This window comes from Poecilia reticulata, chromosome 10, assembly GCF_904066995.2.
Source record: "Poecilia reticulata chromosome 10, P_reticulata-male-v2, whole genome shotgun sequence".
Taxonomy (NCBI): domain Eukaryota; kingdom Metazoa; phylum Chordata; class Actinopteri; order Cyprinodontiformes; family Poeciliidae; genus Poecilia; species Poecilia reticulata.
In genome coordinates, this window is record NC_088839.1 from 6,585,537 (window position 1) to 6,610,879 (window position 25,343).

General features: G+C 41.8%; 1 protein-coding gene across 3 annotated transcripts in view; it reads left to right on the plus strand.

Moving 5' to 3' along the window:
* il1rapl2 (interleukin 1 receptor accessory protein-like 2) overlaps nucleotides 1–25,343 on the plus strand; it is a 397,523-nt gene that overhangs the window by 318,590 nt on the left and 53,590 nt on the right. For all 3 annotated transcript variants that reach the window (XM_081611918.1, XM_081611917.1, XM_081611919.1), the window contains one exon: nucleotides 2,359–2,433. In XM_081611918.1, the coding sequence (XP_081468044.1) occupies nucleotides 2,359–2,433 (75 nt within the window). The remainder of the gene's footprint in view (nucleotides 1–2,358; nucleotides 2,434–25,343) is intronic.

A 25,343-nucleotide genomic window follows, 5' to 3' on the forward strand; every position in this document is an offset into this window, starting at 1 on the left:
TAAATCTCTCTCTTTCTCACTGATTATTTCTGTTTTTATTTTAATTATGTAAAGCACTTTGAAATGCCTTGCTGCTGAAATGTGCTATACAAATAAAATTTGATTGATTGATTTGATTGAACCAGAAACAGCAGCCTCGTGAACAATCAGTCTGTTATTTTCCTCCATTTTATTTTGATAATGCCCTTCATGGGCTTAAAGTTGGTCAATGTCCCGTTTACAGCTCATTATTTTTACCTGAAAAGCCTCTTTTTACCGGTTGGTCTTTTTAAATGAACACAATGATGTTCATAAATCTTGTTGCAAAAGTTGAGCACAGCAACAGCAGCTTGTCCAATCATCATACGCAGTATTCAGTCGTGAACAAGCTCACAAAACTTTTACTGCAATTAAGTTATCTTCTCCCTAAAACTGTTTACTTCAGATCTTGCTGAACCTTTACAACACTGACAGTTTAGCCGCTCACATGCAAGCATGGATGTAAAATTGAACCAGCAGCAGGCTGTAATTTTTAACTCCAGTAAATGACAAGAAAGATTCACATTCTCTGTTTTTATGATGCTGGCAGCCAGAAGTGAACACCTACCTTGTCATTATCATGTGTTTGCTGCCCACCTTCTTGTATTCAGATGGTAATATGGGTTAACAAAAAGTCCCAAACTCTTGCATTTGCTTTTTATATATATAATGTGTAACTTTAAAAAGTATTTAAGTTTCAAACTGGACATATTATACGGCATAAACATGTTTTGAGTAACAATTGTGTTACTTTGTAAAAGCACAAATAAACAGAATGTAAAGTAAACCAAAGACTACAACTAAGACACTTACATTTTAAGGCATGTTGAATTTGACGTTGCAATACGTCATCAAAATATGTAGTATTTATTTATTTATTTATTTTAAGTTCTGTTTCAATGCTCTGTGTACGTTGAACAAAAGCGATGAGGAAATGGTGACAAAGCAAGGAGAACATGGCGGTAGGTGGAGTGCTGGGACAGTGGGGGGGGGGGCAGCGGCGGAGGAGGCCTATAGGTGAAGGGTTGTCTCATTAATCTTAAAAGGGCACTGCGTAACTTTCAGAATGCAAATGAAACCATCAATCTTGTCAGGGAGATAGAGCGATGGAAAGATAGAGAGATGGAGAGGGGTACCTGGGAAGAGGATGGAAGGGAAAAGAAGAATAACTCAATCCTCCATGTGCCTTCGTGTCACATCATAAAAGTCTCATGAAGGGTGTTTCATTAAAAAACAGGAAACTGAAGATTAACTGAAAGTCAACGTTTAAGAAGCGAGAGAGAGAGAACTCCGACATAAAAACCTAATTGTTATCAAGTTAAGACAAAAACAACAGAATCTAACATTTGAGCAACAATTGTTTGGCTTGTTGTGGATGCAAACTGCTGCATCTTGTTGCTTCCCACGGCCACAAATTCAGATATTTCTATTAAACATAGTTATTTCCTTTCTAAATATATATTTCTGCTTGTCGGGCTGATCCTATCCGACATGTCAGAATGTCCTTTGGTCAAATATTGAATCTCTCAGTAAATACTACAGCACCTGACAAAGCTGCTTCCTGCCAGCTGTCTGTAAATGTAAAAGTGTCGAACAAAAACGGCTGAACCTAAAATACAACGCAGCCCATTTCTGCCTTTACGTTTATCATCACTGTACGTCAGCTACGCTCCAGCTGATTAAAAAAGTTCACCTCTCATTCTTAAACATCAAGAGTCTTGCAAAAGTGTTATATATCTTTTGAACCTTTTCACATTTTTTCATGCAACAACCTACAAACTTAAAGGTATTTTAATTATGAGTGGGTAATTGTTGTATCGTTTATTATGACAAATTTCTTGCCAATGTAAATTTTTTTGAAACTTGAGAATGTTTCTTGCGTTATTGTTCCATTATCATTATTTTACTTGAAATGGTCTCGAAACAACAATATTATTGTTTATTGCGATAATGTCTGGGACAGTTCATCATCCAGCAAAATGTATCGTGCCAGTCCTAGTCTGTTTATTATTAATTATTATTATTATTATTATTATTATTATTATTATTGTCACAATTCTTCACTTTACTGTCATATTTATAACTAAAATAGACATCAGAAATACATTAAATGTTATTCCTTTCTACTTGTCTTGTCTGTCATGGCGTGTGCTGTTGCTTTTCTTGGCCAGATCACCCGTTGTGAACAAAGTCTTGATCTTGATAGGTTTTTATGTGGCTAAAGGTTTAATAAATATATAAATAAAAATGTTATTTTCATAAAATTTGAACATTGAAACCCCATTAGTTTGAAACTGTTGCACACTCATATTAATCATCTGTCCTCTTGGTCTCTTTCAGCGCTGCAGACGACTCAGCCTCCCAAAGTCCTTTTCCCTCCAGAGAGACAAGACACGGTGATAGAAATCACGCCTGGTAAGGAGGAACCTTTTCACTTTGTGCCACCTTCAATTTTGGAAGAAAATCTTTGGTGCAAAATTTTAACTGTGTTTTGATTTTTAAAATGTGGCTAACTGATGGTGCAGTTGCTAGTCTCAGAGCCAGAAGTTTCTGGTGCGGGGTAATCCTCACCCTGTTGGGGCAAATTGTCAGAAAACAGATGGATAGATGGTACTCCTCCATAAAACCTCCTGTTTTTCCATTAACAGCCGTTTTGATCAACTTTATCTTGATGCAACCTGGAGGAGTACATGACCTCTGCACTTTGAGGCTTGACGAGGTACAAAATGTTAACAGAAATCTGCTGCAGAATGGTGACTTCAATAGTCTACAGTGGTATTAGGTAAGAGTTTGATGCAGCTAATGGCAGAAACTGTGGGTGAATGTTCTTTTTTTTTTCTTTTTTTTTTTTTTTACAATTGATTTTTCAGCAGTTCATAAAAAGAGGGAGTAGTACCGTGTCATGATGCTGCAATAATAACTGCCCTTTACGAACTGAGCAGAGCGTCGGGCTGAAATATTTCTAAGTGCTGTATGTGACTACATCAGCTTTTCCAGGGGCTTCTAATAATGAGGTCATGAAGGTGTGGGTGGCAGAAGTCTCAAGGTAATTTAGTGGAAGAAATGTGAAGAGGCAAGTCGGGTCAGCAGGGGCGTGGACGAAAACAACAATCAGGATGGTGTGTGAAACTGTTTATATAGATGTATGGAGACGTTTGTGTTGGTTTGAAATGTAGGTGGATTGAATCCTCAGAGGTCATAGCGAACTATAGCCAAGGTGTGTTACTGAGGGGATCATTTTCACTGTGATTATAAAATGTATTCAACACTTTTGGGTGATTTTCCCCTAGATCAGTAAATCATGGATCAATAAAAGCTTCTTTTTTTTTACAACAAATTACAAAAAAAAAACCTTTACCATCAATCAGAAAACTGATTTCTACAAAATGATGTTGATTTTTAGTGATTGCATAAGTGTCCATCCATTCTAGATGAATGTTTTTAAGAGTGTAGAGGTTTGGTATTCAGACCTGTTCTCTTCTTTTTCATTTTGACCCTCTTGGCCTAAGTCCGTTTGCACATGTGTCTCATTGTTTCTCTGCTGTTCCATCAGACATTCTGAATACTGAAAGTTGTTGTCAGTGACTGTGATAAAACGGAAATCTTAATTATTCGTCCAGACACCTTGGAGTTTTAGTTTCTTTTGTTAAATCAATCCTCAGAGATGTTGGCGTTATTTTGGATTCTGCCATGTCGATACAGCGCCATCCTCATTGATTAGTCAGAAACTGCAGCCTCGTGAACACGCTGCTAAGTGTGCTAGTGGCAGAGAAACAACTCTCTGTTACAGGTAAACCATTTATCCACTGTCATGTGTGGCTATTCTAACTAGTATTAACGCTCACAGAGGGCCTCCTGAGTGACGCACACATCTCCATGATTGACGGCGCTAAGACCCGCCTCCTGGCTCTGCAGGTTAGCACTGGAAGAAGGCAGACAAACTTGATTTTTTTTTTTTTTTTTTATCATAAATTTGTCTCATACCATACTGTTGCAACATAGCGATGGGTTCAACAAATATGGTAAAAAAATTTTTTTACTTCAATATGAGTTACATATTGCAGCTTTGCTGATTAGCAAACCCAAAGTAAGCGGTTGCTCATTCCTGTTGTTAGCTGTTAGCTTTAGCCTCTGTGAGCACATAACCTGGAGCTGGTGTTGTTGTGCGGCTTTGGTGAGGAGACGCCTTCCAAAGCCCTGCGCAGTCATCGCCTGGGTCTGTGGAGGCATGAGGGTGCGAGGTCAGAGGTCAGGTTTGGCTGGAGAACAGCTGGCAGGGATTTCAGCATCTTGGCCGAGTTAAATGAAGGATAGTGGATCGCTGAACGCTCGGCTGGCTGTCCCACTCCTTGTCGGCACGCACTCTATACCCTTTCACCGTCCCGCTGCGCTTCTTTTACTCCTTTCGTCTCCATCTGCCAGCGAACAGCAATGGCTTCTGACTGGTCTGGTTTGAAACTTTTCCAAATCTGGCAAGAGGCCAAAAGAAGAACTTCCGACTTCCGTCTCAGGACTTCGTTTTCCTGAAAATCCGTGGAAGGAAATGATGGACTGGAAATAAACACGGAAAAAGGATCTAATTCAGATTTGCTTGTGTGCCAAACAGTGTGTGTTGTGTTCTGCAGTGAGCCCAGTTGGCTTCCTTCCTCACCAGCTGTGTGCGTGCGTGTGTGTGTGTGTTTGTGTCGGCACAAGTGCGTGCATGCATGGGTTTGCCCTGCTGTTCAGCGGTCTCTCTGACAATGTTAACACCGTAGGCAGAAATGTTCTGATGTGTGTGTGTGTGTGCATGTGTGTGATGTAGTAACAAACAGACCCCGAGGCCTCTGTACACCGACTGCAGCAGGGACACCTTTTAATGGGCACTGCAATATCAACCCCACAAAACACACACACACACACACACACTCTCCTGAAAGCAATAAAGGCTGCATACAAGACGCACACTCGGTTGCACACATTCCGGCAGTCACACTGTGACCCCGCGGTACATTTTTAATTATTGTCTTGTTTTAACCTGAGGAGGATTCACATCAGCAGCCGCAGTGGTGTTACTCATTTTCTTTCCCCCCTCTGTCCCACACACACACACACACACACACACACACACATTTCCTCTCTGCTTCATGTCTTCTCTTTTCCTCTTTCATCTCTCACTTTGTCTCTTCTTTTCGTCCTTCGTTCTTTGTCTCCAGACAAGGTGGGGTTGCTCGTTTACGTTCCGAAAGCTCGTTTGTTGGAGCAAAAGCGTTTCATCTTTGTGCTTCCTGCATTTTTCTGGAACAACTGGATGTAAATGCATCCGTTTTGTTTGTTTGCAGATGTGAGGAAAACATTGATGAAGCGAGAACAAAGAGTTAGACGCTGATTTAACGTACGAGTCCATTTGGAATGTGTTCAAATCGCTGCACTTTTTCCACGTTTTATGTCAGCCTTATTCCAAATTGTATTAGCTTAATGTTTTTCCTCAAAAATTCTCCACACAAATGTTTGAGATTGTTGCAGATTTATTAAAGGGCCAGTAAGTCATCACAACATGGCTCCTCTATTAACCCTTTAACAATGTTTTTACCAGCGTTGCTCTGAGAACTATCTCCTATAATTAGCTCCTCCAGGTGTTTGCTAATTGCTGCTGACTAGTCTGACTTTGATTGAATATCAAATTGAGTCCAGCGGATGATTCATTTCATGTGACGATGGTGACGTTCAATGACATTATGTTCAAAAGTAAACTAATATACTTTCGAACTAAACGACATGTGAGCAGAATGAAGCTGTTATGTTTCCCATTGAGGACAGAATGTGGTTGGTGGATGTTGGGTAATAATTCATATCTTCATTTCCACCTTTACTTTCACAGTGTACTCTTTTAACTTTATTAGCAGAACTGAGTAGGTACTCCCTACAGAGGCCCAGCAGCAAAGTGAGTTCAAATCTGTTTCCGTTCACAGCAGATACGTGAACAGAGCTGGAAATGTTTACAGATTAACTCTATTTCAATCAAGGTTAATTATGTGCATTTTGAAGTATCGCATTAGAAAAGGTTGATGAAAATGACAAAAACAAAAAACTTGCTCATTTTTACAAAAATGTTACCTTCTTTGAAGTAGCTTTCAGTTTTCTGAGAAAGAGTTGACGTGCAAAAGGGGAGATGGAAGTGCGATCGTTTGCTGTGGCTGTTTATATGTAGTTGCTACAGCAACAGTCAGTGATTTTTGTCACTAGAGAGAAAAAGTTACATGTATTCCTCTGTTTGATGTGTGATCTGTTCAGCTTGTTGAATATTAACCAAACCAAATGACAATAAAACACAATTGAACATGTCTCTATTTTAATGTGAAAAAGGTTGGGGAAAAAATACACTGAATCTTTTTTTGACGGTAAATGTCAAAATGACGAACAATGGGAAAAAAATGCAGTTCCACATCTGGGTTGGACTCTCGTGTGTCCGCTGGTGGGCACAAAACTTCTTCCTGGTTAATTTGCTTTAAACCAGTAGATGGAAACGCCACTAATTTACATTGTCATCTTTGCAACATTTTAAAAGTTTGCTCAAAATTTGCAAGAGAATTCAATGGAAACATGGTGTATTCTGGTATTTCTATTTCTTTATTTTTGTTTATGCTTTAAAAAAGCCAAAATACTAAAACAGCTGGGATGCAATCTTTGATTTCTATCAATTTTTGAAGAGAATCTGAGTCTTTATGATGGAGCATCAGCAGCTTTGAAACTACAGTTTAATATGGAAAAATACTGAGCAGCTTTTCAAGCTGAATTTTAGACTTGAAAAGCATTTAAAGTAGGTTTATGTTGGGACATAAATGAACTAGTTGGATTATTTGTACGTTTTTGTTGTTGCTCATTTGACTTTTTCTATAAACACCAAACATAGCAGTCTTACAATACTTGTCCTTTTTTACTAGTAGATGCCACTGAAGCGTTTGTCTCTTAGGCATGAAGCTCACAGTATCAAAAAAGAGAGCTATCAGAAACTTTGTGCTGTCTAATAATTCTCCCTATTTTTCAAATGAACATTTTACACATTCTTAGTTTTATTCTCCAGTGTTGAATACGTTCGAGGCGATTTGGAGTAATAAATTAAGATATTTTCAGAGAGTTCACTGGCATATTTAATCGAGTAATTACCAAACAATGAGTTTCCATTATTTTTCTTGGTGTGAGTCGGCAGAATGGAGCAGATGAAGCGAACTGATGAATGTTGGCTCTAGAGGGAAAACTAATGGGAATGTTAGACCACCAAGGCGAAAGTAGATGGAAGAAAGCACCTAAACCAAAGCATGAGAAATTGCATTATGGCTTAGTAAATTAGACATCGTTCATGTAATGATTGGTGATCTAAAATGTTTGCCACCATTTATCACAGGGTCACTACGACTTTTTAAGGTTCAACATTTACTTCGTGTCATTTTTCTCACGAATGCTGTCGGTTTCTAAATGTTATACATGAATTCACAGAGGCACAGCTAATTACTAAAGCCAAACATTCACGTCGTCTATATTTTCTCCTTCCCGTCGAGCACAAAATGTTTCCCACTTTTAGATTCTTGCCCGTGTGCTTTTTGGTACTCCACCGCAATGTTGCAACTGGTGGAACTGCAGAAACCTTACAGATGAGAAAATTCCTCTGATTGAAAAGAAACATCCCTAAAGGTTAGCCTGGTAAATACCAGCTCCTGGTTCTACTCTTCACTCTTCACTCTCAGACTCTCAGCTATTGAGAAACGATGGCTTTCTGGAGGCGTGGACTCTGTTGAAATTTCAATCTTGGGTAAGATTAAAATTTTAAATCGTACCTGATCGCTAACGTTTGTCTGTGACATATGTAATGCGCAAGCTTGACGCTATGAAGCTTACCAGAAATTGTCTGCACTGTAAATAACCATCCTCCACTGTAAAGAAAGAAGTGCTCATCTGAATAAAATGGCTGTTCATGTTAATTTAATATTTGCACACATTGAATGGCTCCGTTCACTTCCTCCACTGCCATTACTAAAACTACAGGCAGAGTACAATTCTAAAACGGTGCAGAAACTCAATGTTATGGTTCAGAACTTCTTCTCTTTGCTGTTCGGTACAAATTTTGCCAGTGGAATCCAAGTCAACGGGACAAAGCCCAGATTGAGCTCTGAATCGAGTGGAATAGTGCTGGAAGGCAATGAATGGCCAGACTACCCAAAGGTATGTAAGGTAGTACTATGGGCAGTGGTGTGAAAGTACAATTGGTTAATTCATGGACATGGCTGTGATCACAATGCTGTCAATACTCTGAAAAAAACTATTTTAAAAATATAGCCAACTTCTGCCTTTAGCTAAGCAAGCATAATTAAGTCTGACAAATTATCTGACCATAAAAAGTCTAAAGGTCATTTTCTTTTAGCCCTTTCAAGTACAACAGTCCTTGTACATCAAACATGACGAAATTATTTATTTCTGCAGCTGAGTTGCCATCAGGAATTTTAACAGCTATGTGAACATTAGTATCTCTGACTCATTCGCACAAAGCTGGTATTTGCTTTTTAATGCAGTTTTAATTAGACAGAAGGGATAAATAAATGCCTCTAAATGTCACTCTGGGCAAGTTATTGCATTTGTGAATTGTCTCGTCCGCTATCTACACGGCCCACATTTATTTGTTCTCCCCTCCCAGTACAATTGTTTTCTTTTTGGATTCATTAGTCATCAGTGATTGAGTAATTTGTGAGATCAGAGCTAAGATAATAGAATATTTACAATTAGAAAGAGACAGTATGCCTCCTGACAACTAAACTTTCCACTTTCCTTATGTATGGTAATGGCTCTTCTTTGAACTTTGCTTCTCTATGACCAAAGAGATGGAATTTTTTTGTTTGTTTGTTTTATTTTTTCACAATAGCTTAGCTGATGAGAACTTACACCAAGGACTTGACTTTTCCCTTTGTTTTTCTGGCCCTGTGATTTTCTTAATTACTGTTTGCGCCCTATGTACCCTTTTTGTTGCATTTTTGTGCTGTTGATCTTTGGCGTCGATCAAGATACTCTATTAATGTTGCCTGGATTTTGATGTGATTTGGTCGTTTCATCCTCTGTGACTGTGGCGTCCAGTCCACTCTGAGCAGAACACCAGACTCTTTGTTTAAACCAGTGCCTCATCCAATGCCTTCTTGTTCCTATCCACCAACTTTGGGTTTCTGCAGACCTTGACTTCATGTCATCTTGAGTTGCCGTTTTCCTTATGTACTTCTGGATGTTTGCTGTTATATTTTCTGGTGTTTACTGGTTCATGCGCTCCCTCATTTAGTCTGTTTTATATGATCAAAGTGCTGGATTCAATCTGAAACCCTTGGTGTACTGAGGTGTTTTCTTGTTTTATCCCCTCCCTTTTAAAGGCATTTTAAATGACTGGTAGAGGATGTGGTGAAAGCTTGTACTGTTCTTACAATTCACTTGGCTCCTTTTTTGTGGGAGTACTTATTTGTGGCTGATTTCCTTGCTGCCTGGAGGTATTTTTAACTCTATGACCTAGAAATCTGCATTGACATCGTCTTGAAGTCCAACCTTTGTGTGTCTTCCAAATACTACTTCCTGCACAAGTTTAGTCTGAATGGCCATTTAAATTTCCGTCTTGTATTTCTCAGTTGTATGTATTGGTGAGTTTATGTCTTGGTCATTTAGCATGCAGCTTAATTTAATCAGTGTAAAGCAGGTGGCTGATGATCACTCAACTTAAGAACCCATTTCCAAAAAGATAGCCAGATCTTGAAAAGCAAGACCTGGCTAAGTTTTCAGAGACTTGTTTACAAATGAGGAGCAGGACATTGATGGGTAGCTTGATGTGCAGTGACGCTGGCTGGTGCCATGCAAGTCTGTCTTGAAGAGAAAGTTGTGCTGAAAGACAAAGCTCTGTTTACCTCTTGATCCATTTCCTAATGTCAATATGGTCAAGAGGTCTGAGTAGTGACTGAAAGAACGAGACTGTGGATACAAAAGGTCAAAATGAGATTCCTCTGTTGGGTGTCTGTCCCGTAGAGATAGGGTAAGAAGCTCTGTCATTCAGGAGGGGATCAGAGTAGAGCCACATCAAGAGGAGCCAGTTGATGTGGGTCAGGCATCTGACTGAGATGCCTCTTGGGATCTTTTCTGGCGAGGTGTTGGTTTATGTGGAGGGGTCTTTGTTTCTCAGTGGACCTGTGAAGGTATTGAGATTCACCTGGAGGAACAAGTCAGGTACCCCAGAACCTGACCCTGGATTAAGCGGAACATGATGAATGCCTAAAGGTGTTCAGGCCTCTGGAGAACAATAGCTGGGACAGAACATCACCTTGTTTTAAGGTGGACTTGATTGTAGCTGGTATTTGAATTGGCCTCCTCTAGGATTTTCTTTTATAAGTTTTACTGAATGTCCCAGTGTTTAATATCACGCAGTTCAAAGTACTCCACCTGTCATAGTTTTGTATCTGAGTTTGGTCTTACAGTTTTAAGAGGCTAACCGGTGCGGTGCTCCTATGATGTTTGCCCCAATTCCCTTTTGGATCCTGTTCTTGTACTGACACTGTTACCAATTCATCCAGAAGAGCTCCCATGTTCTCAAGATGCAAATGTTTGTTCTGCAAAGTTGTAGATTTGCCCCTTTACAGGGATCTTTCACTGAAAGGAAGGTGAACGAGCTGCTTTTCTTGCTAATTCCTACCAGGTGCAGAAACCCGTTTGAATAGAAGTGGACGACTTTCCAAACCTTATTTTAGTATCAGAAAGAGTAGACATTAAAGTTAAATGTACATTTGAGGCGTAAAGGCGTTGGGTGATAGTAACCTATATACACGGTGAAACATTGGGGATTCAGACAATATGTGGATTTTGTCAAATACTAAATTTTTTTCCTGCTCACTAAAATGACACTGTGTCTCCAGTGACCACTAATATATAGATTTTCTCAAAGCCAATGTTTAAATCATACAAGTCATGCTTAGAGATAGTTTCACATACTGAGACATATTAGATGCTAACGTGGGGGTGGCTGTGAAAGGCAGAGGGAGATAAGAAGTGTTTTTTCCCCTTTTTCCCTTCTTGTCTCTGTTTTTTTGGTCTTTCTCATCTCCCATCGTATTTATCAGCCCCCGTCTGTCTGACTGTCTCTGTGAGGCGTCTGCCTCCATCTCACTGTCTGCTTCCTTTTATATCTAACTGTGCCTTTGCCTTTCTCTTTGTGCTCATCATTTCCATGTTTTAAAATAGTTGTGTACATCATCGTGCCGTTTCAGACAGCCACAGAGAGGTGGAGAACATTGGGTGGGAGAAGGCCAGGAGAAAATGATCGAGAGGTCTTTATATTTTAGCGTTTCGTACATTAGAGGAAGTGGGATGGCGTTTACAAGCTAGTCATCCTACTGTATGCTGGGTAATTCAGAGCAGAACAATGTGGTGCAGTACCTCCATGGTGTCATTGGATCTAAAGCAAAAACATCCAGTGGAGAATTTATTTTTCTTTGTCCAATTGAGAGTTAAAAAGGGAACAAATTGGGAAGCAATGTCTTGAAGAAATAGAAAATTTAATGAGAAATCAAATGCAAATGTACTTATGATGAACTGTTGGATGGTTAGCATTAAAATTATGATGTTTTATCTAAGTTAGCAGGAGAAAAGTAGAAAAAATCTAATGAGCAAAACGTATGAAAGTCCCACATTTCTGGGATTAAGACTGCCACATTATTAAGTGTGCAACTGTGTAGCGGGCAGCACACCAAAGGATTGTAGACACGTTGCATGTTATTGTTTACATCTGGAAATTGGGCACATACAACGGTGGAGGGCAAAAAGACGATTGTTTTACTTGTTATCCATAGCTATGCTGCCACGGTAGAACAGTTTAAATTGAAACTGGAGATATAGATGTTATTAATCTAATGCGGTGCGCCACAGCAAAGGGAAAATAACGCACTCAACAACAGATATTCTGGACTTAAAAATGTAATGTCAAGTGGTTCCACGTAACTTTTTTAACTTAGTTGAAGAACAACTCAAAACGACTTGTACACTTTTTCCTTTTTTTTAATCTTTTGTGTTGGCTATGCTTCACATAGACTCGTTGTCATAGCAATTGATTGACAACAATGCCACTACTGCATCAGGATGCAACACTAAAACTCATGCAGACATTTCCCACACATAGAACAGAACATTCAGTATGTTACAGTTTTATGTTTTGAGTCTTCATGTTTATTTTATACATGATTATTAATGCAAATATTAAGCAATCACTCAGGTAGATTAGCCAATTCAAACACCTGATCTACTTATGATCTGGCAGAGTTGGTGTGCAGGTCCCCTTAATTTTTTTTAACTGAACTGAACTGAAACACACCAAATTCTGCAGCACATCTACACGTTAAGGTTGTCAAAGTCAAGCTAGCATAGCTAACCTGCTACCCTCTCATTTAATGTTTGTTTTATTAAAACTTTGATCTGACTATATTATCTAGTTCTAATAGTGTTGACAATTAGTAGCAAAGCATTATGTCCTTTTTTCTTTTATATGTCAGGCGTACACTCAAGATTAGCGCATTACATTTACAACTTGAAACCTAAGACCAATGGTAGTCATCACCAGCTAGCAGCTTTTGCCCTCCCACAGAAAGTTGGGGGGCAGGACTTTACATGCATGACATCACGCTGCATCATGTCTGTAGAAAAAATGTATAACTTAGTCAGAACATGGGGTTGATAAATTTGATGCAACAACCGATTGATTTTTTTACCTGGGGTACAAATAAACATTGTGGGAGCTGTGAGTACTAAGCTATAGGCCACATAGATCCACACAAGATGCAAAATAACATCATATATTGAATACAATACATTCTAACTACACATTAGTTAGCATGCTAACTCAGAAACGTATATCTTCACTCCACTAGCTACATGTCTCTTTATGCTTTCATGTCTGTTTTTTGATAGACAAACCACTCAAAACAGGGGAACAGTCAAAGATGTGAGGGAGGAGAAAATTTGCTTCAAAGGGGTTAAAAATGTAATTACGGAGAAAAGAGTGACAATTTCTGTGCTCAAAGTACTATGAAATTTATGAAATTCAATTAATTCATCATCTGTGGAACTCTTAAATAATGGTAATTAGCTTTTGTTTGCGACACCGTTGGAGAAAGGCTTGATTTGGGAGGAGAAACGAGATGCATGCGATGAAAGCGAGGCAGTTAGAGAAACAGCTGTTTGACTGTGTTCTTACAGGCAGAACTAACCGCGGTGAGAGCAACCCGGATCGGAAGAAGTGGGCTTTCAGGCTCGCAGGTTGGTTTAGTAACGCACAGATAAACTGTAAAATGTGCTTTCTCATCTGCACTGAGAGCGGGATGGACTCGGTAACACTCGACAGACGGCTCAGTCTGATCACGTCCAACGATTCCCTCCCATTCACCTGAAAAAGATCTGCTCTTTGGCTCTTTTTCTTTCCTTTTCTTTCAAAGCACAAGCACCACAGTTGTTAAATTTACCCTTTTGAGCAGAGTATTCAATGCTTCAGTGATGTCTTTCCCATGGATCTAATTGGAGATGTTACTTTTATCTCTTTTTTTCAGAAACAGCTACTGTTTGGTCTGTCTTTTCAACTCAGTTTCCGGTTATTTCTGCTCCAGCAAAGCCAAATTCATTCATCAGCCCCTTTAGCTTTAAATCATTCATAATACTGAAGGTGAGATCAAATACAACGTATTGATCATTCATGTATTTTTTTATTTTTTATTTTTTTAGCTAATTTTGTATTATTTTTTCCTAGTTCTTTCAACATTTATTCAGTTTTAAATTGTAATTTTAAGCAGAAATTCACAGGTCAGAATTTTTCTGGCTTATTTCCAATCTCCAGTTTATAAAAAGATTTTAGCTTCTGATAATGATTTTTAGCAAATTCTGATTTTGCTTTGAAAATATAACATACAAAAAAATTAATAAAAGGCAAGTCTTTCTACCTAGAGTGGCTGCTGTAAAACATATTACATATTAGCATTGTTAGCATAGCTGACATTTTTTAAAACACGTGTACCACTTAAAGATCCTCACCTTAGCACACCAAAAAAAATTCTTGAAGGCTCCAAATATTTCCTAATCCAGCACCTTCCGTGACAGAGATTAAAGGCTTAAAGTGGTAAAGTTGGAAATTTGAAGCCTTGCTATTACCTGCTAAAAGTCTTTCTCTCTCCAAGCCGGAATAACCTTGGAAATTTCTAAGTACATCATGATAAATGTTTTTTCCTCTTAGTACCTTTTTCTGCTTTTCCTTGTCTTCACTTCAGTGATTCTGAAAGTTAACTTTGGGTCGTTTACCTTCCAAACCAACTTCCACACTAAAGTGTTGATTCCTACCTGCTCGGCTTGGTACCTCTTAGTGTTGTGCATTTGTGGTTCAGAAGAAGACAAACTAATTGCTGATCAGGGCTGAAGACATGAAAAAAATCACAGGATTACAGTCACCAACTGATTTCCTGATATTTAAAATTTTACATGAAAACTTGACAATGACTCTGATCAACTTTTGACATTCAGATCCTTCAGATACTTATCATCTTGGGTTTTTTCCCCATGCTTTGTAATTTAACAAAGGAAAGTTTAACTTCTAGTCATTATTTTCTTTAGATGTGTGAAGTTTAATTATAGAAATTAAGCCCCACCTAATTGGGAGCAGCTATGTGTGGCTTTTTGGGGAAATTGTAGTCGGTGAGCTGTGGATTCAATATGTCTGAACAACACACGACATTTTAACTGTGAAATGCTGTGAGGGCTCTGATGAAGCAAACCAACATCCTCCTACTACTTCCTGTCGTCATTTTTCTGTTTCCACCAGTAGTAACATTCGGCTGTCAATCACGTAACTCGTCTGATGCGAAAAAAAAGTGTTTCCTTTGCAATCTTGCAAAATACATCTATTTGGATACAGCTGAATAACCAACTCATTTTGATAAAAACTTTTTTTTATCAAAATCGGCATGTTTCCATTAAGCAAATTTATTTTTGTAATTTCAATTTGTGCAATTTCATGGTGAATGGAAGCACAGCTCCTGTTAGGATCTTGACCATTTCTATCTCCATCATTGTCTGAACAGTAGTTCATTTTCCTCTTGAAATAAGACAAAATAAGATGGAAAATTGAGGTGCTTTGCAGGCAATCAAATGAATTCACATTTACCCATAATGTATATTTAGATTTCTTTGTTGCTGCCAAAAAAAATATTTAAACACCTGTCCTCAATGTTAGCGTGGATTCATACGTGTGTAGATTCGTTACAGTGAGCAAATCAGTGGCTGGATTGCACACTTGTGCCAACATACAACAGGAGACTCTTACTATTACCCGACATTTTCATGCTTTTAACAGCTGTGGAAGCTCAAGGCAGGGAAGAGAAATCCTAAAAGGCACAAGGGGTGATAGTTTTTATCTCACATTTAGGTGTTTGTGTCAGGGTCTGTTTGTCCTCCCCTTTTCCTAGTTTCTTAGTTTGTTTTCCTTTAGTTAGTTTTATTTCCACCTGTCCCTGGAACCACCACTTCTCAAGACATCCAGCAGATGTCACCCATGCTCCACCCCTGAGAAGTGTCCTGGTTCAACCCGGACACACACCTGCAGCTGGTTTAGAGGGCGTGGACCTGCGATATAAGCAGCAGCTACACTCCGTCTCACCGCCTGAGTGTTTGCCTACCACGATTCTCCCGCCGTCTTCTAGTTGTTTCCCGGAAACCAGCTGCCCCCCGCATTCGTGTAAGTCTGTCTCCCCGCTGTGGATCACCTCCCTCCTGTGTGATTTCCCGACGCTGCCGGTGTTCCCGGTCAGACGCCACTCCCTGTGTGTGTGTGCGTGATCTCCCCTCGTCGATCCCTCCCCGGGATTTCCCCTTCGGGACGCTACGGGCCAGGAGGCCCACGCCCGAACTTCCCGGAGGACCGCCTGGACGGATCAGGCTCCAGGCCGTGCCCGACATCAGAGCTAAGCATCGCTCGTCAACGGACACTCGGCTCGCGCTCCGCTTCGCCCCTAATACCTCCACGCCAATAGAAGAACCGGTCCGCCGATTCGGCTTCGCCACCAGCTCCCTGATCCTTCAATAAACATTATTGTTTCTGACTCGCTCTGTCTGACTGTGTTCTTGCATGTGGGTTCGCAACCTTAAAACCGACATGACAGAACACTCAGGCCAGTTCGGAACCTCAGCAGACGCTATCAGACGGGCGCTGTCCGAACAACACGCGCTAGTCCAGTCACATGACTCCGCATTACGGGAGTTAGCTAGTCGTCAAGCCGAGACTAACGATAAACTAACAGAATTAACCACTTTCCTACGGAATTCAGTTCAGCAGGCTCCCAGCTCTCAACCCTCCCCGACAGTGGCTCCGGATCCACCAGCCCGCTCCATGTTTTCGGACGTCCGACCCTCAGCGCCAGAGAAATTTTCAGGTGACGTCCGGAAGGTCAAGGGGTTTATTCTCCAATGCAATATCATCTTTAATCATTCACCGCAGAGTTTTTTGCATGACAGTGCTAAGATTTCCTACGTGTTATCCCTGTTGACGGGTCGAGCCCTAGAGTGGGCCGAAGCCCGGTTTTCTTCAGCCTCTAACTATGGGTGTACCTTCCCCGAGTTTTTGAAGGAGTTACAGCAGGTGTTTTGTCAAGAGGCTGAGAAGACTTCAGCCTCCCGTGAACTACATGGATTGAAGCAAGGCCAGAAGACTGTGTCAGACTTTGCCATCGATTTTAGAATCTTGGCCGCTGCTTCAGGCTGGAACCCTGCTGCGCTTAAAAGCGCATTCTTTCATGGGTTAAATGAGCAGATAAAGGACCAACTGGCTACTCTAGATGAACCAGAGTCTCTGGATGAATTTATTAACTTGGCCATAAGATTAGACAACCGGATTCGGTCAAGGATGAGTGAGCGATCCCGCCGCACCGCCCTTCCGCGCTCCGCACAGGTCAGTAACCAGTCGACTGTCCAACCTCCACCCACCTTTCCCTCATCTACAGGACCAGAACCCATGCAACTGGGACACGCTAAGCTAACCCCAGAGGAGCGGCAGAGGAGGATGCGCTCCCGGCTTTGCCTTTACTGTGGTGAACCCAATCATGTAATAGCTAACTGTCCAATACGTTTAAACCCGCAGGTCCGGCAGTAAGGACGGGGAGACTGCCGGAGACTACAGCAGTAAGATCTCGCTTCATCATCCCTGTCTCCATAATCATTAACGAACCATATTCTTTATCAGCCCTCATTGACTCAGGGTGTGAACAGAACCTCATTAATTCAGACATCGTCGAGCAACTGTCTATTGAAATCGAGCCGCTTCCAGTTCCTCTCCGGGTATCAGCCCTCGACGGAGGGAACCTGCCACAGATCACCCATCAAACCAAGCCAGTGCGTCTACTCACTTCAGGTAATCACACAGAAGAGATTACTTTCCTCGTGTTTCCTGCCGCCAGTGCCTCCATCATCCTTGGTTTCGACTGGTTATACAAGCACAACCCGCACATAGACTGGGCCGAGACCAAGATTGAGTCGTGGTCCACAAAGTGTCACAGTACCTGCCTTCATTCCGCCTTTCCAGTCGTCACTACGCCTACAGAGCCAGCTGAGATCGACCCATCTGACGTCTCCTCCATTCCCCGTGAGTACCATGATCTAGCTCCTGTTTTCAGTAAGGACAAAGCCCTGTCTCTGCCACCCCACAGACCGTATGACTGTGCCATCGATCTACTGCCTGGCGCCCCATTACCCAACAGCAAGCTATATAACATTTCTAGAGCAGAAAGGCAAACCATGGAGGAGTACATAAACAAGTCTCTAGCTGCAGGGATTATCCGCACCTCATCCTCTCCCCTCGGAGCAGGGTTCTTCTTCGTGGGGAAAAAGGATGGCTCTCTTCGGCCCTGTATTGACTACCGTGGACTCAACCAGATCACCATCAAGAATAAGTACCCGTTGCCATTATTATCCTCAGCCTTTGAGCCCGTCCAAGAAGCAACCATATTCACAAAACTAGATCTCAGGAACGCTTACCACCTCCTTCGCATAAGGGAGGGTGATGAGTGGAAGACGGCGTTTAAAACCCCCATGGGCCACTATGAATATTTGGTCATGCCGTTTGGGTTGTCTAACGCACCTGCTTTCTTCCAGGCCCTGGTGAACGACGTCCTGAGGGATCTCATCAATGTCTTTGTGTTCGTCTACCTGGATGATATCCTGATATATTCCAAATCCCTCGCGGAGCACAAACAACATGTCCGTCTGGTTCTCCAACGCCTTCTGGAGAATAAGCTGTATGTAAAAGCGGAAAAGTGTGAGTTTCACCGCCCTTCAGTAACCTTCCTAGGGTACATCCTCGAAAGGGGACAGGTTAGAGCATCCGAGGACAAGATCAAGGCAGTACTCGACTGGCCTAAACCCGAAAACCGCAAACAACTACAGCGCTTTTTGGGGTTTGCAAACTTCTACAGGAGGTTCATACGCAATTACAGTCAGACTGCTTCACCCCTCACCGCTCTCACTTCCAGCAAGAGAGAATACGTCTGGACCCCTCAAGCGGAGGCCGCCTTCGAGGAGCTCAAGTCCCGGTTTGCACACGCTCCCATTCTGGTCCAGCCTGACCCCAAGAAGCAATTCATTCTGGAAGTTGACGCCTCCGACACCGGGGTCGGCGCGGTTCTTTCCCAGATGTCTACCCACGACCATAAGCTCCATCCATGCGCCTTCTTTTCCCGTAGACTCTCACCAGCTGAGAGGAATTATGACGTGGGCGACAGAGAGCTTCTCGCGATTAAACTCGCCTTGGAGGAGTGGCGCCACTGGCTGGAGGGCGCCGAACACCCCGTACTGGTCTGGACCGATCACAAGAACCTGACATACTTGCAAGCAGCCAAGAAATCCAATCCCCGCCAGTCTCGTTGGTCTCTGTTCTTTTCTCGATTTAACCTATCTATCACATTTCGCCCAGGTTCAAGGAATGTTAAACCCGATGCTCTATCTCGAGTCTATTCCCAGATGACGCTGAGGTGGTCCCAGCTCCCATCCTGCCTCCCAGTTGCACCGTGGGAATGGTCACCTGGGAGATCGAAGACATCGTCCATCAAGCTCAGCAAACAGAACCAGCCCCAGAGTCCTGCCCACCGGGTAAGGTGTATGTTCCGTCCTCTGTCCGATCCCGTTTTCTCCAGTGGATACACAATTCTAAGTTCTCAGGTCACCCCGGCGTTAGCCGCACGATTGGGCTAATAAACAGACGGTTTTGGTGGGCCTCCGTACACAAGGATGTCAAGGAGTTTGTTTCAGCCTGCCCAATCTGTGCCCGGAACAAGTCATCCAATCAACCCCCGCAGGACTCCTACAACCACTACCCATACCTAAGCGCCCTTGGTCCCACGTGGCCATAGATTTCGTTACCGGACTCCCAACCAGTAAAGGTATGACCACCATCCTCACCATCGTCGACCGTTTCTCCAAGGCATGTCACCTTGTTCCCCTACGTAAGCTGCCCACGGCTGCCCAGACTGCCCTGTTATTAATTAAACATGTCTTTAAACTACATGGCATCCCGCAGGAAATCCTCTCGGATCGCGGCCCCCAGTTCATATCACAGGTCTGGCGTCAGTTCTGCTCGGCTCTGGGGCTAAGGTATCCCTCACTTCTGGCTACCATCCACAAACCAATGGCCAGACAGAACGTATGAACCAAGAGCTAGAGACGACTCTGCGATGCCTGACCTCCACGAACCCCAACGATTGGGCCCAATACCTCCCATGGGTCGAGTATGCACATAACAGCCACATTTCTGCAGCCACAGGTCTCTCTCCGTTTGAAGTGGTCCTGGGTTACCAACCACCACTCCTCCCTCTGACGAGGAGAACCTCTCGATCACGTCGGTACAACACCACATCCGACGAAGCCATAAGATTTGGAAGGACACCATCACTGCCCTCAACAACACCTCCGCTACCAATAAACGCCTGGCTGACCGTCGTAGAACCCCTGCACCTGCTTATATAGTGGGACAAAAGGTATGGTTGTCCACACACAACATTCCCCTCAAGTCTATGTCTAGAAAGTTGTCTCCAAGGTTCATTGGCCCCTTTGAAGTGCTGGCAGTCATTAGCCCCTCAGCTGTACGCCTCCGCCTTCCCCCGTCTCTGCGTGTCCACCCAACCTTCCACGTTTCCCAAATTAAGCCAGTACTCTCCAGTGAACTTTGCCCTCCGGCCGAACCCCCTCCACCCGCCCGGGTCATCGATGGCCATCCGGCCTTCTCCGTCCGCCGGATTGTCGCCACTCGGCGACGAGGTCGGGGTCACCAGTTCCTTGTCGACTGGGAGGGTTATGGTCCTGAGGAACGTTCCTGGGTTCCGGGATCTTTCATTTTAGACCCCTCCCTTATTAGAGACTTTAGGGACTCCCAGACCCCGTCCTCTGTTCGGCCGCCAGGTGGCGTCCGTTGAGGGGGGGTACTGTCAGGGTCTGTTTGTCCTCCCTTTTCCTAGTTTCTTAGTTTGTTTTCCTTTAGTTAGTTTTATTTCCACCTGTCCCTGGAACCACCACTTCTCAAGACATCCAGCAGATGTCACCCATGCTCCACCCCTGAGAAGTGTCCTGGTTCAACCCGGACACACACCTGCAGCTGGTTTAGAGGGCGTGGACCTGCGATATAAGCAGCAGCTACACTCCGTCTCACCGCCTGAGTGTTTGCCTACCACGATTCTCCCGCCGTCTTCTAGTTGTTTCCCGGAAACCAGCTGCCCCCCGCATTCGTGTAAGTCTGTCTCCCCGCTGTGGATCACCTCCCTCCTGTGTGATTTCCCGACGCTGCCGGTGTTCCCGGTCAGACGCCACTCCCTGTGTGTGTGTGCGTGATCTCCCCTCGTCGATCCCTCCCCGGGATTTCCCCTTCGGGACGCTACGGGCCAGGAGGCCCACGCCCGAACTTCCCGGAGGACCGCCTGGACGGATCAGGCTCCAGGCCGTGCCCGACATCAGAGCTAAGCATCGCTCGTCAACGGACACTCGGCTCGCGCTCCGCTTCGCCCCTAATACCTCCACGCCAATAGAAGAACCGGTCCGCCGATTCGGCTTCGCCACCAGCTCCCTGATCCTTCAATAAACATTATTGTTTCTGACTCGCTCTGTCTGACTGTGTTCTTGCATGTGGGTTCGCAACCTTAAAACCGACATGACAGTTTGATGTTTTCAAACGCTTTCTGCCTCCTAAAGCTCAACTACTAATTCTTAAAAAGCTCACAAGAGCTGATGGAAATGCACAGCCATGCTCTGCACAACTTTGAAAAGCAGCGGTAGTCACAGTAATGAATAAAACAAATTGTGAAGAAACGGTTTCAGCTTACGTGAACTTTACAGGGTAAATCACAAGCATCGTGACGAAAATAGCCAAAGTCTGGAGCTGAAAACAGAGATTAAGCAGAGCTAAGTCGTGCCTTCAATGCAAAGTTGTGGAAAAGTTCAAGTTGAAAGACGTGCAGGTGTTGTTCCAGTAAAAGGTGGCTCATGTAAAGTTTCAATTCAGGGTGTAAACACATGTAATATAACTGAGTTTGGTAGGATGCAGTCACCTGTTTATGTACAGATGAACATTTACATACAGGAAAGACACACAAACTGTCCAAAGTTAAATCAGTCCAAACTTCTCATTTCAGGTCAGGATTACAAAAATTATTTTTTTGAGAATTGTTAGAAAACCTATAGAATTTTTTTTTTTTTTACAGATTTTCTTTGTAACTTTCTTTGAATGAAGTTTACCTTTCGTCACCCAAAAGGCAAGGCATGTAACCCTAAATTGCCTACAGATTGGTGTATAAATGGGTGAATGTGACTCTAGGTTAAAGCGCTTTGAGTGGTCAAAATGATTGGAACAAGCACTATATAGGTTCAGCCCATTTACCAAAAGACAGTTATCCTAGTACTGACAAAATGTCTTTCAACTTCTAAAAATGTTTTTGCTAAGTTTTCCGATATTCAGCAAATAGAAGTAATTTTGAACAACATAAAAGAAAAGAAGTTTCGTATAATTTAACTTCAGACAGAGAGAAAAAATAAAGTGTAAGCTTTTTTATTTGGTATATGTAAATATCTGGTTTCAAATGAATTGGACTGCAAAGAGCCATTGATGTGTGTTGGTGAAAAGCCTAAATCAAGCCTTAGAAGTCAACGTTTTATCTCAAAGATGCACCATCCCTGAATAACCAAGAGGCATTATTTAGGTCTAAATTTAGGCAGTTATACAGCACAATTAAAACGACCCACATGTATTAGGTGTTATTATTGATCGGTGGAAATTTGGTGTTAAATAAGTGGTTAAAGTTACAGTAAAAGTAGTGTGTTTTGTGGGTTTTGTTTACACACAAACAAAATAGTCCTTAAGGCCATTACACAAGCTTTCTTTAGAGTCAATCTGCTCCTCTGGAGACGCTTTAATTTTGTCATCGCTTCAAGCCTGGACACATTAGAGTTGTGTAGTCATATTGTGGCCTACAGCTGGTTAAACCTCAGATGACTCAGACAGTTCGGGGACCAAATTTAATTTCCCATGCAAGTCGTCTTTTTTTTTTTTCTGCTAACCGTCGTCTTTAAGCCAGATAAGTGGAACACTCCTGGATGTTTTGGAAGCCTCCGGTAAGAGCTGTCAGTCAGCCGTCACCTACTACCCAGTTCTGTCATAAAACCTCCCCCAAACACACACACGGTAGAACCACAGAGACTGAAACTATTAACACTCCTAACCTCATGTGGATTTACTCCTTTTTTAACCCCTACTTCAGATTATTATTCCTTTTTTCAGCTCGCTGTCTTCCAACCCAGTGGGAAATGTACTGTTTCTGCTTAGACTACTTTTGCTTTTAGCCATCGATCGGGTTGGGCCTTTGTTTAAATTCTACCTTGTTTAGCAAGCATACAGACACTTTGCAACGTGACGTCACACAAGCATGATCCTGTCCTCCAGCTCCTTGCAAAACGCTGCTAGCTGATGATGACTACCATTGGTTTTAGCTGTCAAGTTAAGATAACAGGCCAAATCTTAAATATATTTGTGATATATAAAAGAAAAAGGGATGCAGTGCTTTGCTACTAATTGTCAACACCACAACAACTAGATAACAAGGTCAGAAAAAGTTTGAATAAAAAAAATGAGGAGGGAAGTAGGTCAGCTATGCTAACATGACTTTAAAAACTTGAACATGTAGATGTGCTGTGGAACTGAGTGTGATTTGGTTCATGTTAAAACAGAAAATACAACCTACACATCAACTTTCTGACAGATCATCAGTAGAACAGGTGTTTAAATTAGATAATCAATCACTGCAGACGATCACTTATTAATAATCACAAAATAAACCTCAAATATGAAAACATAAAACTGTAACGGACTGAATGCTCTTAGTTTGAAATATGTTTGCTTGATTATTGGTGTTGATTCTTGGTACACTAGTGGAGTTGTCAGCCAATTGCTATGGCAACGACTCCCTGTGAACAGCACAGAACGACAAAAGCGAATAATTCAAGTGGTTTGAGTTGTTCTTTAACAGTTTTTCTGCGTTATTTTTCCCTTTGCTGTGATGTATTGGTCTAAGTTAGTATGACCTACATCTCCAGGTTTCATTTTGTTAACAGAGTTGTTCTACACTGGCAGAGCAGCTATGAATGGCAAAGTAAAAGAATCACCTTTTGCCCTCCAGCGTTGTGCGCAAGATGTAGTGAACAATAATGTGCAACATGTCTATACGATGCACGTAATGTTGCAATCTACGTTAAATTATCTTCATCACATTCTGGCTCATCATTCTTTAAAGGAAGATGTTTGACATAAATTGCAGTGCAAACATGTGGAAGAAACACTTGTTTATTTTATTTAACCTTTTTTACGCTGGTGAGTCAAGAACAAGTTCTTCTTTTCAATAACAACCTCATTATGCTTTGCAACAAAATTAACATAATCAGTGTATAATTGGACACTGATCAGAGCACATACTGTATGTTTATAATTATAAACATATATGTTTTATTTTTATCTAGGTAAGATTTAGTTTCCTGTAAGTAGCATCCTCTGACTTTAAGAACAGTGTGACATTTGTAGTTAATCTCAAAATTATTTATAACCTCTGGCAGATTTGGATGTAAAATGATCTCCAATAAGACAAGAAGTTTATTTCTTACAGGAAATGACACAACAGCTGTCATTTCTTAAAAAGGTTTCCGTTTTTTTGGGGGGGAGGGTTCACAAAATAGCAAAAAAAAATGCATGTTGAAAATAATTTATACCGCCTTTTTGCGTCAATGACTGCTGGAAATGATGGATGGAAAGGCCTTCATTTCTTTCAACATTCATGCATCAGTAGTCTGGTAACATCATTGTGTGCTGTTGCAGAATTTGCCTCTTTAGTAATGACCGAGAGAAAATTGAGCAAAATGTCAAACTAAAACTGCCTGGTGTTTCATTCCAGCTTGTAAGCCGAGAGTGATGATGCATGAGTACTGTCTGTCTGGGCAGAGAATCAACACCTCTTTATACACGAAAACAGTTGCTTCAACATGATAGCTCTGAGCCATCATGGGAAATCTCAGCCCGAATGTAGCATTGCTTGTTCTGTATCACAATAGACAGTTTTCACATAAGGTATAATAAGAAAACACCCTAAGGGCAAAGTGTTCAGAGCCTCACAGGTCTGAATGAAACGGATTAAGTTGCCTTATCAGTGATTGAACATACTCAAAAGAAGTCTTTGAGGATACCTCAAGGAAATGTGTGTAAATCAATGGAAGGGAAGTGTGATCGTGGAATAACAGCGTCCCATTAAAAACTTTTTTTAAACACAAAGTTCTGTTCTTTGAACAGAAACTTTAACATCTGGACTCCAGTGTAATTTAAATCAGTCCTGAACATAACTGACCGAAATTACAAAAGTTCTCATACATCGATCATCAAATAGATTCTGTTGACAGCAGTTCAAAGTGCTTTACATCATAAAAGCACCACGCAGCCACCAATTGTGAAACAAGCAGTAGACATTACATTCTGTCAAATGCCGTCATCAAAATCATATCGAATATGTTGATCAATGTTCCATAATCAAAGGCAGGGCGGGTTTTAGCCTTAATTTAAAGCAACTCAGGGCTTCAGCTGTTTTGCAGTTTTCTTCAAGTTTGCTGTAGATTTTTGGTGCATAGAAGCTGAATGGTGCTTCTCAATATACAACATATATCTTAGCTTTGATCTCTTTTAGGATTGGTGGATCTCATTTAGTTTGTTGGTTTTACCATTTCAGAGTTATTTCTTTATG